This window comes from Tinamus guttatus, unplaced genomic scaffold (assembly GCF_059628265.1).
Source record: "Tinamus guttatus ecotype Peru unplaced genomic scaffold, ASM5962826v1 Tinamus_guttatus_pri_ptg000473l, whole genome shotgun sequence".
Classification (NCBI taxonomy): Eukaryota; Metazoa; Chordata; class Aves; order Tinamiformes; family Tinamidae; genus Tinamus; species Tinamus guttatus.
The window spans coordinates 2,018,177-2,034,455 of record NW_028289007.1 but is presented as its reverse complement, the minus strand read 5'-3'; the positions used below and the strand labels follow the sequence as shown (position 1 = coordinate 2,034,455).

Genomic DNA, 16,279 nt, shown 5'->3' with positions numbered 1-16,279 from the left:
AAAAGTCAGTTAGTTACTCCAGTCAAACAACTAAGAGAATCTGTTATATATGGCTTTATCTCCATTCATTACTATTTTCCCTGCAACGTCTTTTTTTAAGTCACCTGTTAGTTCTACTGCCAAAAAAATCACTGATCTGCACAATTTAACCCCTTAGAAAAACATTTCCAAGTGTCACCTGTTTTTGTTTTCCAAAAACACACCATTAATTGTGCAAGCCCTCTGCTAAAAAGCAATTGTTATGAGAAAGTAAAAACATTTCTATCTCTTCATTATATATCTTAAAATACATAAGCAATGTAACTGCGATATCACTGACTATCATTTTCTCTCTCTCTCTCTCTCTCTCTCAGTCCTTTTTTCTCTTTATCTATAAATATGGTGGTGTTAATATAATAATGAATGGGTTTCTCTAGATGCTGTTCGGTTTTGCTGAGAAACCGAAGAAAGTCAAAGTGCTTTTGCCTTGTCATCCGCACAGTTCAACTTCTAGCTCTACTTAGGTCAGCAACTTAAAGCAGTTAATGCAAGGAATTCTGGGATGGACATAATCTACATGATGAAGCCGTCATTCCTAAGGTATGGTACTGTATCCTAAGGTATGGTACTGTATAAATTGTATCAGAGTGCCATCACTCTGGTATGGATGGCAATGTGGAGTCACTAAATGGGAAAGGAAAATGTGATCTTTTCCCCCTTCTTAAGTCATACGATGAGTTTCCCGCAGAGCTGGTAGGAAAATGTTCGTTCTTACCCCACAGCCAAAGCCGTTGTTTGGTTCGCACACAATCTTCCTCGCTCCAGGTTCGGGAAGCAGGCCGGCTCCGCAGCCAGGCGTGGGGCACAGCACTCCCCCCATCTGCAGCACGCACTCCTCAGCCCCATAGCGCTGGTAGCGGTTGTACTACAACACAACAGAGGCACGTTACAACTCCAGTAGCATGCAAAAAAGGTACATAAAATTGGAGCCTGAGCCTATCCCACACAACAGAGTCATTTTTTTTTTCATTTCAGGTTCCTTGTCAGATATTTAGGACTCCTTGGCATTGCAGCAGAAGGGGTATGGGTCACTGTGCTCCAGGTTGCATCGGATGCCTCATTCTCCCACTCACAGCTATCATTTTCAACACCAGAGAATCATGTGCAATATTAACATGAGAAAACAGCAGGCTCTTCCTATAAATAACCTCAAGCACCCTTATATTGCTATTAAGTAATTACTGCAAATGTCTAAAATAATGTCCAAAGCCAGAAACCGATGAATGCTGTATATAGGGTTTTTAGCTCCTGGTGAATCCTCAAATTACACAAACTCTACTCTAAAATGATTGATGCAACTGCAATAACCTTCCCTGGTCAAATTTACCCTGCTTTCAAGCTGAGATAAGCTGAGCAAGTACAAATCATGCTGTGTACATGTAAATCGTGTCCACTCTAGGTGCAGTATTAATGCAGTTCCACACTAGTGGCTATATGGCCACTGTAAAGCGGGCTTTAGATTCCCTTATAAATCTGATCTGCTGCAGAGTGAAATAAATGAAAGCATGCGGTTCGAACAGCCCCACAGAACAGAAAGGGAAAATCCAAAAAGCCAAAGAGGAAGGGAGTTGTGTGAATTTTCTCTGAGGGAGACGAACGATGTTGTGGTGTGAGAAAACAATAAACGCTTTATGATTCAGCAGTCACAATGGTGTTTAGTACTTCATAAGTTTTTATCTCATAAGTCTGTTTTTTTTTTTTTTTTGGAAAACAACTAAAAATCTTCTCTCCAACCTCCAACCCCCTTCAAAGGAATGCAATGAGGAAAACTGAAGCAGCAGAAGCAAAATCTCATACACAAAGCACATCTTGAATTACAAAGACACTGCATATTTTGCAGGTACATTTAAGAAGATTCTTTTGCAAATGTTGCCATAACATTTCTTGTTATACTGGTTTGTGTTTCCGAATAGTACATAACTTTTAAAAACCGTATAGTATATAGAGAGATATACAGTATAATATACAGACATAAAAGCGTTGCATTTCATAAGGAAAAAAAAATTCTCTAAACTTGAAGTATCAAATATTTGTCTAAGAAAAAAAATCCAGACAAACCCACTCTCAAAAGAAAAGCAAAATCCAAAGGGAGAGAATGCGTTCAAAATAATGCTCAATGCATGAAAGGCAGCCAGAAATCGTGAGTGAAGATATTACTCCCTGGATTTTGAAGACAGGAGTATTTGAGGAAAATTAAAAGATGTGTCTGCAAGTTCTGCCCGAATGTAGGTCTCAACAAGTCAACTGTTGTTTCTCTATGTTACTGTTATGCTCAAACCTAGATTAATGGAATGAATATTTAATATTGGACTCTATCAATTTTCAGGAAAGTTTGTGATCCTTGCAATAAATATATGCTGAGTGCTCTGAGTCATTCTGCTGGCCTTGAACAGAATCACTGGTAATCACAGCTGCAAAGCTCTCTGCTGACCTAATTTTTCTTCAGGGCACGGACTGGACCTGAAGGTGAGGATGGAGATTGTCTTACCCTGTTAAAAGGTAACACTCCATTGTGCTGAATGTTTGATTGCTAGTAGCTTCTTATTATAGAGACAAACGGCAATGACACTCTGGTTGAGATTCTGTCGGCATTTCCATTATAAATTCTCAGCTGAAAAAAAAGGTATATTTTCCAGCACCCAACTTAGCATAAAAGGGCACAAAGTGATTCCTCCTGTCTCCTCTCCTTCTTTTTTTGATACACAGAATGGAGAGTAGGAAAGGTTGGAATCAATCTGACTTCCTAAGTTACACAAAGGAAATCGTCCTACTGGGGAGAGGGAGAAAGAAGTCATATTTTAACCAGGGAATTTGATGTTTTATACAGGTTCTGCACAGAAATCATACCAAATCATTGTATAATTATTTTCACACTGCAAAATCCAAACAAATGGGTCAATTTGAAGACAGGAGAGATTCTACTAAGTATACTTGCACATCTTGCTGTCTAGTTAACAGCCTGATTCCAACCTCCAAAGTCCAGATATACTCTTGTAATGTCATTTTACAATTTCTTTTTTCTGTACCTATGCAGTAGCTTAGTGAAAACTCAGAAACCAACTAAAATCTGTAGTAGCAGAGTGTATACATGCTTGCTGCCATTACACAGTCATACATAAAATATGCTGATTTATATGCTGTATTCTGTGGTCTGAAACAAATCATCTTGCTTTACATTAAAGGTGCATTTATAAAAGGCTTGTAGAGGACCAAAACACTTATTCATGAATTCTTGATGAGCTATTTGTATATCACCAGAGACTATATCTACTGGAGGCATTTTCTCCTGGTACATCACAGCCATACATATCACACAGTCCTCATGCAATCAACATGTTTAAGACAAGTCAGTTTTCAAAAGCACTGGAATGACTTTAGAGCCTTGGAAGTATTTTTGATCATATGCTTTTATCAGATCTTAAAGGATATTCTATCACTGGTTTACTTTACCTGTGACCCTTAACTGGATGTTTAAGGTGGGATTCATTTCACTGAGCTTAGATTTCCACAGTGGTGATGCTGATGGTTGTGCTGGTTGTTTAGACTGTCCCTCATAATTAATAGAGAAAAATAGGATGTAATTCATCATTTCCTGTCTACATTTGTACACTAACATGAGAAGAACTGAACTCCAAAGTGTCTTATTTTATTAGCTAGAAGGGGAGATAAGACAATTAGCTAAGTGGTGACATCTAAAGTCAGATGACTCCCACTTTATGTGCTGCCAAACCAATAATAACCAATAAGTCACTAGGATCAGAGTAGGCCTAAACTCTTTTAGAAAGCAAAGTTTAAGTATCTAGATAGGTTAAACCTCACCCAGCTTTAGTTCTTCAGGAATTAAGTATCTTGCTTGAACAAGTCATATAGGCTCCAGCTATATTGCATGAGAAGAGAAAGGGAATCTATACCTAGAAGGGAATTTATCCTGTCTTAAACGTCATGTCTAAGATAGGTGGCATGAATCACCCTGTGGAAGGGCTATAGTTGAAGCTGAGACAACTAACATTTGTTGGACATTTGTAACATTTGCTACACATCTAACATTTAGACAGCTGTCATTGAAATGAATCTAATTCTTGTGTACATTTGAAATATTTTACAGTATCTATTAGTTATTATCAGTGTCCCCAATTTAAGAGAAAGAACTCATCATGTGTAAAAGGCATCTGAACATGTTATAAGTAGGAAAAATATCTCCAATTATTTTCAGGGAGATGTTCTTACAAAAGTTATTATATGGGGAACTTGGCTGTACGAGCATTCATGATCCCTGATTTCAATTCCTGGCAGCAGTACAGCCTTCCTGTGGTTTTCACATAAGTCACTTAATCTGTGCTCCTCATCAGTTCCCCATTTGTTAAGAGGGAGAATGATACTTGCTGATTTCACTGTGGTGTTGAGAGGAAAAATCCATTAATAGTCATGAGACATCAAATACTATGGTAATGAGGGGCATAAAATTACACAGAAATCACCAGCTGTCTACTGCTGTGGGAAATCAACTTTTGAGCAAAGTATGTCAGGCATTTATATACTACTTTAATAAGGGCCTCAGAAATACAGGTAGGTAAATAATTGCCAGATTCACCAATGGAATATATATTTCAATGCTGATTTTTTTTTTAAAAAATCTTTAAAAATCATGATTTACATCAATCACCAGCACTAAGACAGCTAAACACACGTGCACAAGACAGTCATAAAACATCGTTTGTGCGTGCGTGCGTGTGTGAAAATAGCATTCTGCAGTAAACCTTCTCCTTAATTTGTGAATTGTACCACCTAACCCAAATCTATACTTCTAACTGAATAAAATTTTAAGTGAAAAAATCACAGCTCTGCTTAATGGTATTTCTACCACATTATGAAGTTCTTTCATGCAAGCTTTGTTTATAAAGACTTGTCAGGGCTTTTATAAATGATTTTTATAAATTATAATAAATTATAGTATGACACAGACATGAAGGCTGGATAAATTTAATCATTTATTCCCTGCTCCTCATTTTCTAGATTGGGATGGTATCCCTTTGAGTCTTAGAACGGTACCAGGAGATTCAATCTTTTGATACTCTAAATCAGGTAATATAATTGAAATCATTGGGCTGAAACAAGAATAAAGCAGGTTTAACTAAGGATCACTGTATTTTCAGCTGCATTGAGATTCAGATATTAAGACAAACCTGAAATGGATGCATAAAACCCCTGCAAAATGCACCTTATGAAAACAGTGCTTACCGCCATGTTATTTGATTTGCAAGTCATGCTTCAATACGCTATTTTATGCTATTGCTATTTTAATTTTACCTTCATACACTGGGCACATATTCTTCTCCAACTTTTTTCTTCTCATACCCAAAATCAGCTGCTCAGTAGTAGCCTCCCATGGAACTTTGGATGAAAGTCTACTAGTAGATGTAAAACCAAAAATTTTAATCTCTAAAGGCTAATTTGATTACTTGTTTCTTTTAACTGCATGTAATTGTCTCAGAGGGAAGAAAATCTACTTTCTGGAGTCAGATTGTTTTTACTGCTCCTATAAATCAAATAACCATCTGTGTGTCTTAAAATTAGATTTTGGAGGCTATTAGTCCATAATGTAGTCTAAGCACTTTATTTATATATATTATACACATATGAAAAAAAATTAGTTACATAATGCAATTAGACCTCTAAAAGTACAAAACTCAGCACACATTGGACTTGTAAAACTTAAAAAAGTGGCATAGGGAAGGAGCCTGAAATTATAATGAGGTGAACTTATATAACATGCATATGAAGAATCAGAGGTTGAAACTGGACCACCCTACTTTATTTTTCCTGAGTTGGTGGACTCCTCTGCTGGCCCATGGTTAGGTGAGAAGCATCAGCAACTTTTTGTTCCCCCCGGAGCACTGTACACACCACAAAGGACACCAGAAGAACTGCCTTCTAGAGGGCTGGCAGTTTTTGACTTTGTCATTGAAAAGAAAATACTTTAGGTGGGAAACCCATGACTGTACCAGTGCAGCACAATTCATGGATGAAATGGAAGTAGATCAGATAGATAGAGAGAAAGGAAAGACTACAGTTTGCAGAGTGGCATGAAAAAAAGCACAAGTTCAGGAGTAAGAAAAAAATTGAGAGCAGTGAGAAGGGAGGACACTTGAGGATGTTTTCAGGGAACCAAACTGAATAAAGAAGACGTAACATGATGTAAGGCCTTGGCAGTGAAGAAGATGTATGTATGTATGTTACACTATTTGCAAACTGGTGGAAACTTGCGGTCTTCTGCAGATACTTGTGAGATCAGTCTGAATAGACCAAATGCTGGAGATTACCATTCAATTCATTCTGACCGTGGAGCTCCAATCCATATTCCTTTCTTCCCTACAAATGACAACCACCAAAACTCTAACAGATGCAAAGAAAGCTTATTTTTTTCAGTTGATATTGTTACATTTTGTGTAGGATCCACTGAAGCTACAGACTGCCAGGAATTCCACTTCCCAGGTCACTAGAAGAGAGCCATTCTTCTTTTCTGGTTCAACAAATATATACATATCCCATGAAAACGGCTGAAAATTCACCCAAGGAACAGAACACATCCTGCCTTCATTTGTTCATCCAGCTGCAAGGCTGAACACTGGGGTTAAAACCCATTCTTTGAATCAAACAAAGTGGGTGTTTCTCTATTTGTGTTTTTGGAAGCACTGAAGTCTTTCATCGCTCATCGTTCATTTCAGCTGCTAAACCAAGAACAAAGTATTCTCACTTCTTTGAAATACAGACAATATGAGGGGAAAAAAAAAGAAGGAACAGTATGGATGTCCTGTCTATGACAAGAACTCAGAAAGGCTAAAATTCTGATAAACATAGCTGAAGAAAAACATAGCTGAGGAGCCCACATGTATTTGCATTATGTGTGAAATCCGGAAAGAAGATGGTTAGTAGACATTTAAAGCAAATATATACAGGAAGAGGAGAAAGACAAGTCATAGATGTAGAAATGGCTGTAAAGTTTGTAAAGTTTGCTGTGTAGGCCCAATGACGATAGAAAAAAAAAAAAAAGGAAAAATAATATATAAAGGGGAACGGCATTTAAACAAGTTAAACAGAGTAGTTCAATTTTAGAGAGACAGTTCTGGATGACAAATCCAAACAGCAAACTACCTGAGGTGGACCAAAATCTGAGAGGAGAAAGACAAGGAGAGGAAACTGAAAGAAGCAGGTAGGCAACAGTGGCATTCGGATAGTCTGTGCAGAAGGGTGAATCCATGGAGGAAAAAAAGTGGGAAAATAGAAACACAGGAAGTCATTCACAAAGATGCAAATAAAAAAGTATTTTGTTAGGTAACTATGAACTGGAATTATTTAGTAAAAATTCATTCAGAATTTTTTTTTGGACTGCATGTGAATTATTATTCTAAATGCAGTTACCCAAAATTCTTGACCCGCAGATACTTCAGAAGCACTTTGTTGCTCATATTCAGCATCTTCCTGCATGAAACTACTGATTATTTAAAATTGCATTTCTTTTTCTAGAGTGGGTAAATAGCATGTATCAATCAGTTTAATTTTATATTACTTTTGCAACATATACCTTAAAATTAATTCTTAAAAACAAATACAGTCACTAGTATATTTGCTGTAAGCAAAAATTTAAGAGAACCTTCCCCTGGCGCACACATGTTTTTAAAAAACAAATCAAAACTAAAACTTTCTGTCTTCACCGCATTCTCTCTGTACTAGATTCCCATATTTCCTAAAGTTATAGTTAACAGTGAAAGCTTGCACAAGCCCACACCACTTTTGAACAGAATGTGCATCTTCAGATTTTCAAAACAGCATATTCTGTGACCTTACTTTCCCCCAAATCACACTGAAATAGGCAAAAAATGGACTGCCAGCCAGGCTTGCCCTGATTCCAGGGATATAAACACCCACAACATTTCTAAAGAAAAAGTGAGCAGTGATATGAGTTGCAGTAGCAGCTGATAGGAGAAATCTGTTAAAATTGATCATTCCCCTGTCAAAATACAAAAAAACTGGCCGATACATTCTGCAAAGTTGTCAGACCAGATGATATAGCAGAGAATCGCAGCTATACATTACTTAGTGGCTTCTTTTCCTGCTACTAGCATGCCATTCACTTCATCTGTGCTCTGACCTGTTGGGGGCACTCAGGTATAGCTGCATATTGCTCTTGCATTATTTGTTTTCCCTTCCAGCCTTCAGATGTAGCTACTATTTTATTCATGAATCACAATATTCCATTTAAACAATTAAACGAGATTTTTTTAATCACTTTAGGGAGAAAGGAAAAGGGAGGTTTCTTGGAGAGTCATTAGGGAGACTCCATAACAGTGCATCGCTAGTCAAACTGCTATGGTCGGATATCATAGTGCTCAGGTCTGAATTAAAATGTTCTCTCTGTTTCTCCAGCACTGCCTTGTTGAACTACCTGTCTAGCAGTGTATTTTACCGTATTTACTGCATCTTTAGCATGCTTTTGTATGTAGTTTGTACTATCACCAAATGTGGATCCACTTGCTGTTATTTGCAGAGATAGCCAGCTTGACAGAGCACAGGATTACTGCTACCACCTGGTTAGTAACCAGGTGAAACCACCTGGTTTCACCCCATTCCTGAATACAGCTCAGATACCTGTGAGCAGTTAGATAGGGAGCAGGATTTCCTCAGTTATGCAAGGGGAAATTAAGGGATTATGAATAATTAAATAGAAAAAAAAATCATCATCAACAACAACACACTTCTCAGTGCTAAGGACTTCAGGCGAACTTCAGGGTTTACCCTTCTTGGGGCAGGAGACGTCTAGCAGATCCTCTTTGCCTTCTACAGAGTTTTGCAGTGGGAGAATTTCTCAAGAGGAGACTGAAGCAAACCAAGCAAAGCTGCTGAACTTGTTTTTGTGCATCTGCTCCGTCTTATAACGTGGCAATAAACCAGAAAGCAGAAAAAGAATAATGATCCAAGACATAAAAAAGCTTTTTCACATTCACCAGCTCTAGAAGAGGTTTGCCTTTAGAGACTTTTCTAGGTCAGACTCTCTGGCACCTTCTGAGGGACAAGTATCAAGTGGAGCAGCAATCTGTTCCTGAAAGTACTTGTGTTGCATTTGAAATCAATTACTTGGGAAGCCAATTATATGTGGGAAGTTAGGTACCCTGAATATGTATCTTATACCAAAAGAGCTCATTCTGTTTTATCACTGCACTAGACTATGATTACCTCTTTCCATCAATTCTAAAAATAATTCGTCCTTCAAAAACTGTCCTGTCAACCAGTCAAAAAACAGTGAAATCTTAAAAGAGAAAATTCTCATCTGGAAAGCATTTTCCAAAAAGCACATCTTTGAGTGGGATGCAACAAATCACCAATGGGCAACATGGGAAGTTAATGTGTTTGGGATACTACAGAGTTTTGTCTTTTTGGACAACTGTCATAGTCATAACTGTGTTATCATTATAGAATTTCTTTTTAGCAAATATTTGCATGATTAGCAACTCATCACATTTCAAAATAAACATAAAACCTTTTTTTTCCTCAGTATTAGTGCTCCTTCAATGCTTATGTTTAGCTAAATAAGCAGTTAATTAAATAGACAGATATCCAGGCACACAAACTATTTTCCACCACTTTTATTTCTTACAGACATCATCAAAAGTGATATATGCTCAGTATTTACAGGAAACAAACACCCGACAAAGAAATGGTGGAGACTATGGATTTGTATTAGCAATAGTTTCTTGATTTTAATTTCACTGAAGTTTGTTTGATGATATTAAAAGAGTTGATGAAGCAGACTTCTCTAAGGCATTCATCTTCGTGTCACATGACATTTTGATTAAGTATCAAGAGTGATACAAAATTAACGTCCCATATACTAAGAGGATTAAAACTTAGTGATCTATCAGGTTTCAAAATGTAATTATAAACAGGTAATCTTCACCAGACAGTTGTGTTTTCCAAAAGGTCCTGAAGGTATGGATTCTTGGCCTTATGCCACTTAAATTTTTTATCAATGGCTTGGAAGAAAACCAAAAACTTAAAACAGAGAAAGTTTGCAAGAAATTGAGAAGAAGAGGTAATGAATAAGATAGGTTTATGCTGCAAAGCAATCTGCACTGCTGGTAAACTGTCTTTGAACAAACAACTTATATTTCAGCACAGTGAAATGTAAAGTTATTTTCTAGGAACAAACAATATTGTTCAAAATTGCACATTGTGGTTTCTGTCTGAAGCGGTGGCAAGATGGTGTGATGGATTGGTGAGCTGAATCGGAGCTGTGCCCGTCCATGTCCGAAAGCTCTAAAGCATCTCTTAGATGAATAAATAGGAATTGCTTAGGAGGAAAATTACATTCCCTCTCATTGGGCAGTCTGTGATTACTTGGAAGCTATGAGTACACTTGCTATGTGCATTTAAAACTATTTTTTTGGCTGAAAAATATTTATCTGACTATCTGCTTGACGAAGTGACTCAGTTTTGTTGCATAGGCAATCTCATCCTTTTTAGGGACACAGTGGCTTTTTCTGAATCACATTCACAAATTCAAGCCGCTGTTTTATGTTGAGTGCTCATTGCCTTCTGATAGGAAAAAGGGAAAGGATGTGCAAAGGATCTGCACATTGAGGAATGGGAGATATAGGGAGAGTAGTGACAGAATGGTTGAAAGAAAATTTTCTGTCCTTCATGACTGAAAGGTATAATAGGATGTAATGTCTGAAAGTGATTTCTAAACAAAGCGTGGATGTTTTTCTATGCATTACACTCTAGTTTGAACAAGCATTAATTCAAGGAAGTCATGTAATCTGGATTCTAAAGGAGATCAGAAAAGATCATTACAATGCTCCATTCCATTATTATAATCTGATCTTACAAGCATTTTCAAAGTAAACCTAGATTGAATATGTATCAGGAAGATGCCCTTGTTATTCTTGGACTATTGCATGGGTTTGAAGCATATATTTGCTAGTCAGTAATGCTGAAATTGTAAGTAGTCTGAATTAAGCAAGGTTTTAATTAATTTTGATTTTTTTTCTATCTAGTACACATGACAACAGAAAAAGACATACTCTATAACATTCTTTCAAATTATATAACTAACTAAATATAAGAAATAATTAAATAGTCATGTGAATAAGCAATTTGCCTGAAATCCCTTGTTTTCTTTATTTACATGATCTTAGCCTTTTTTTTTTTAACTTTGTTTTGCAGCAGTTTCTCCCTAACTATCAAACTGTGGTCTAATTCCTAGCAGATGCTACTACAAGACTCATCACAATATTAGTTTTGTGAGGGAGAATGTAATTGCAGTATTCTTTACATTTGTAAGGGCTTGTGAAATAATTCAAGTAGCATGGGAATGCTAATTACTTGCAAAGACATTTGTAAAGACTCTGATGATGATCACTGTATCCAAATATCCAGTTAGAGTAGCCATTTTCAGTGAACAGCAAATCTTTATAGGTCAGATCTGTGCTGCCAAACATCTTTCCATCTACCTTGTTTTATGCTCCTAATTCATGCTGTGAAACATTTTTCATCTGTTTAGGTCAATAAAAATGTTTAGACAATAAGAAAGGAGTAATTCCATTATAAAAGCCTGAAAATTGCCAGAAGTATTCTGTATGGCAAAAATAATGTGTTTATTTTAGCAGCAGTTCTACGAGTATAGAACTCCTCCTCAGTCCACTGTTTTCAAGATTTTTCCTATTATTAGATACAGATTTGTCCTCTGTTTTAAGTTGCTTGTTCATCTTAGTTTGGGAGTTAATGTATAACCATATAATTTAATGCCCTCTGAATGCAAAAACACAAGGGTGGGTTGACAAAGGTGAATAAAGAAAAATTAAATGGGCAGTCTTAAATCTGACATTTACTAATTTCTGATTTTTTGATTTGCATTCAACTCTTTTAACCCTCGTCTTCTATCTTCCTTTTCTAGAACAAAACTAAACAAAAAACACACAAAAAAAAAGAAAAAAAAAGACTTACAGTTACAAGTAAATTGTATCAGGTCTGCCAGCGATCACTATCAAGGCTGGGTTCTGTAATTCTGTGCTCAGAGCTATCAAATTCTGGTTGAGCCCTCTCCCTCCAATCCCTGTTCACTCCTTCCACTTTCAAACTCTCCCTTCTTTCCTCTCTTCCCAGTCTGCTCTGCATAGCTTCAACTTCTTGGGCTTAGTACAGACTTAGTACAGACCTTCATTATTTACAAGTCTCTTCTAGGCAGTTTCTTTACTTAAGTCACTGCCCCCCAGTCCTTGGTACAAATCTCCTTTACCCCTTCTTACCCTGGTTTCTACTACCATTTCTCTCCTCTCCCAGTCAGCTCCATCTCTCCTCCTTCTCCAAGCTCCATCCCTGGTGTACCTCTTCCCTCTACTTCCCCAGCCCAGACAATTCTAGTCATAATTTCTTTTATTTGTTCTTCCTAAATCCTCAGTCTCAACAGAGTCCTCCTTTCATTCTCTCCTTGGGAATTGCATGGCCTGTTTTTTGGCTTTTTTTTTTTTTCTATGTCTGTCAGTTAAATCCACCCACACTCCTCTCTAGGCTGCCTTCTTGCTGAGGAGAAACTGAGTCCCTGAGGAATTAGCCTGACTTTCTGTAACAGCTGGAAAGAGACTCTGACAGGGGAACACTGAAAATGTAGAAAACTTACCAGCACTCCTAACTACCATCAAAATAAACCTGTAGGGGATTGAAAGGGAACAGTGGAGCAAAAGGAGATTCTAGACAATAATGTCAGATCTAACACCTACGGAAGCAGACTTAGACTGGACATTTCAGGACCTTCTCCTGCCTCTGACACAGACTTCACATAGCTTTACCCAAGTCCCTTGGGGCTAGATTTTCTAAAAGACACTGATACTCTGATGCACAGTACATGAATGCTGACCTGTTATGTCCTTGCTCCCTGGAACCTGCAGCTCTGTTAGGCAGTCAGGCTCCACAAACAGGACATTAGGAAAAGCAGACTTGACAGATGTGGTCACTCTGAATTTCAGAAATGCTGAGTATTCAAAAATGCAACTTCCCTTTCAAAATTTAAGGCTATATTCTCAATATACCTGTACATTAGTTTTAATATTGGCAAAATAGGAACTGTGACCACTTTCTGAGTGTTACAAAAGCATGTCATGCTTTCTCAAGACCTGTCTTAGAAAAAGTTCTGCGAGTACAAAGCACATCTATAACCATGAATGAGAAACATACCTTTAAAAGAGACAAAAAAGGCCAGAAAAAGAGAAGGATCTGATTATGAATAGCTGTAAATATCAATCCCTTAGCCTATTTGCCTCTCTGATGTTTTAGAGAACCTGTTTACTGCTGTAGTCCAAACCTGAAAAACTGTGGCAGATAGCAGATGTACCAATTAATAACCTGCCAAGGCTGATGGATAGAATGAAAAAAAAATATCTCATGTGTATCTCTCATGTGCTTTTTCCTCACATTTCAGGTCACTGGGGGTCATGAGACACACACTGCCTCTCTGGAGAAAGCCGAAACTGCCTCATTAGCGTCTATCTTTCATGACACGATGACGCCGCCTTTGAGATGCTAACTCACCTGCTCTTCCCCCAGAATCCTGAAGTGATGAAGCTCTTTAATCAAGGAGTCTGGACAGCCAGCTGTTGGGAAGAAACAAAAACAGGCATTTTAGAGCTCCCCGTCAGTGCTGTTTCAGTGTAAGACACACAGATACAGAGAGGATACAATACACAGATTACATTAGATAAAGAAGATTAGAAAGATTAGCCATGGTTCTGCTGGCATAAGGAGGCTGAAAACCATCTATCAAATAATCCTTCCACATTTCTGAGCATACTACCAAGAACAGTCAGAAAGGTTATGTTCTGTATATGCTAGCTGTTTTCCCAAAGGGCTGCAAACCAAAAGCAAGATGAAAATCGTAGCGCTGTCTGGCAGATATCGCCAGCCCCTTAGTGTAAGCCAACAAGCTTGTTAAAAGAGGATCTCACATCAAAACCTTGGAGCTACCCAAAGCTGAATTCTGATTCACATGCCAGCTTTGGACTCATTTCTAAGTGTAATGCAGGTTTTCTCTGATTCCCTGAAGGACTTCACAGACTCTGCAGGCCTCACAGATCACTTTACTTTTGGCTGTCACAAATACAATCCACTGCGAAAAATAAGCAGTTGTCACCCATTGATGTAACACACAAACCAACTACATAGGCAGAGGAGAGATTTGCCAAATTTAGCGTTAGATTAACCTTGATTGTTACAGACATTCACATCTCTACAAGCTAACAAGAAAAATCATGTCTCTTGGTGCTATACAGTTTACTGACCTGTGAGGCTGTGATGAAATCACAGTTCTATTACTCACTTCTGTAGACTACTACACTCGTTTCTGGCAAGGAATAAAAGTGCAGACCTGTGAAAGCAGTCTGGGCTTTATTTTTCTTACCATATATTAAGAATCTGCTTGTATACCAAAAAAGGTGTAGGGTACCGCTTCCATAAAAGGAAAACATATTTTTCCCCAGAATGTGGGAGGAAGTAAGATTTTTATCAGCCTGCTTTTCTGATGACAGACTTATGAAAAAGTTCTCTTTCACCTTATTGTATGTTACTAAAAGCATGAAATTAATTTGGTTATGGCTGTCAGGATATCTCCATCAGCAGTGTGACTTCACTCAAAGACAAACTCAGGCATGGCTGAAACTCACAATTTATGTTGGTGAAGTTATGTTTGGGATACAAAAGGAAAAAAAAGCAAACCTATTTGAAAACAGAGAAACTGAAAGGTCTGTATAGACACACACAGTTATATTAGTATGAGTCTAATGGTATGGCTGTCTCTACTTAGGGAATGGATTTAAACGCTACCTAAAACAACATGGCAAATTGTCTATTGCCATTCAAAACAGGTACATGTAGAAGGTACCATCAACAAAACTCTATGAGTGAACCCTTTAAAGGCATCCAAGGTTTAAGCATAGAGTAAGAAACATTTATTAGTAGCTTATTTCTTATTAATACTACTGGTTCTTCCCATTTAATAAAAACTTATCTCCTAATAGCCTTCTCGCCTTCTCCCTGTCTATCTCTTCTTTCCCTCATGCACCAGAATACTCATGCACTTGAATGCGAGTTTTCTCTCTGTGATTCTTTTCTTCCCTCCTCACTTCCCTCCATGCTCAAACTCTCACTGTTTTATTCAACTTCTTCTCAGTGTATGTAAAGTCATCATTACTACCTTCACCTTCAGAAGTGAATCACTTCTATGCTGCATTTTCAGTCTACTTTCATTGACTTTTATATGTCCATCCTTCAGTTAATTGAAACTCTCAATGTATCTGCTGCTCTGCCCCACTAACTTCTTGAACTGAGCCCAGAGCTGTGAACTTCTCTGTGCTTCAGATCAGAACAGACCACATAAAACATGGATCCTGTTCCTTACCCTCAGGACTTTACTTAATTATTGATGGTTTTTCTCTATGCATTTTCCACTGAAAAATTATGCATTGATTGTGCACTACTACAGGTATGTTAATCTTGGACAGATGTTAGCTTCTTAACAACAGCTAAACTGCTCCTTACCTCCTTCCACTTTTTATAATCTTTACAGCTTCTTGCTTCGCCACCCATTTTTTCCTTCATCTCTTATTTCATTCATTACATCCTAAATATCACGTGTAAGTATTCACTTGTTTGGTCGCGTGCATAGCAAAAACTCTTTCTCTTTTTGTTCCCTTTGAAATATCATTTCCCTAATGCCTATTTCTCCCAGAAGACCATCCAGTTTTGCTCTCCTCATATGTAATTTATATGATCTCCCAAATGTGAACTGTTCACATATATCCTCATTATCTCTTACGTAAGAGACTATAGAAACTCTGGAATCAGTGGTTCTTTCTTTTTTAAAAAATTAAAAATATGATGTAATATATGTGCATTTATTATTAGTATTACTACATGTCTGGCACTATCTTCAATAGAATATTTTCTGCAGCTTATTTTCCAGAGATTTGCCTAACCCAGTTTTCAGTCTTTTAATTCTCTAGAATTTCACTGGAACTTGAAAACTGATTAAGTAACAGAACCTGAAGTCACTAGGAAAACAAGGAAGAGGTGTAGCATAAAAATGATGTCACTGTTCTCAAGACGCAGTCCAGCAACAATTGTCTTAGAAACGCTAAATAATATCATTATATTGAAATACATTAGCAATTAGTAATATGTTCTTTGTAAGAAGTCC

At 37.4% G+C, this 16,279-nt stretch overlaps 1 protein-coding gene across 1 annotated transcript in view; it reads right to left on the bottom strand.

Annotated features, from left to right (window-relative positions):
- PRKN (parkin RBR E3 ubiquitin protein ligase) overlaps nucleotides 1–16,279 on the bottom strand; it is a 541,751-nt gene that overhangs the window by 101,596 nt on the left and 423,876 nt on the right. The window contains exons 8-9 of the mRNA XM_088532999.1: nucleotides 13,621–13,682; nucleotides 755–904 (exon numbers count right to left, since the gene is read on the bottom strand). Of these exons, the coding sequence (XP_088389125.1) occupies nucleotides 755–904; nucleotides 13,621–13,682 (212 nt within the window). The remainder of the gene's footprint in view (nucleotides 1–754; nucleotides 905–13,620; nucleotides 13,683–16,279) is intronic.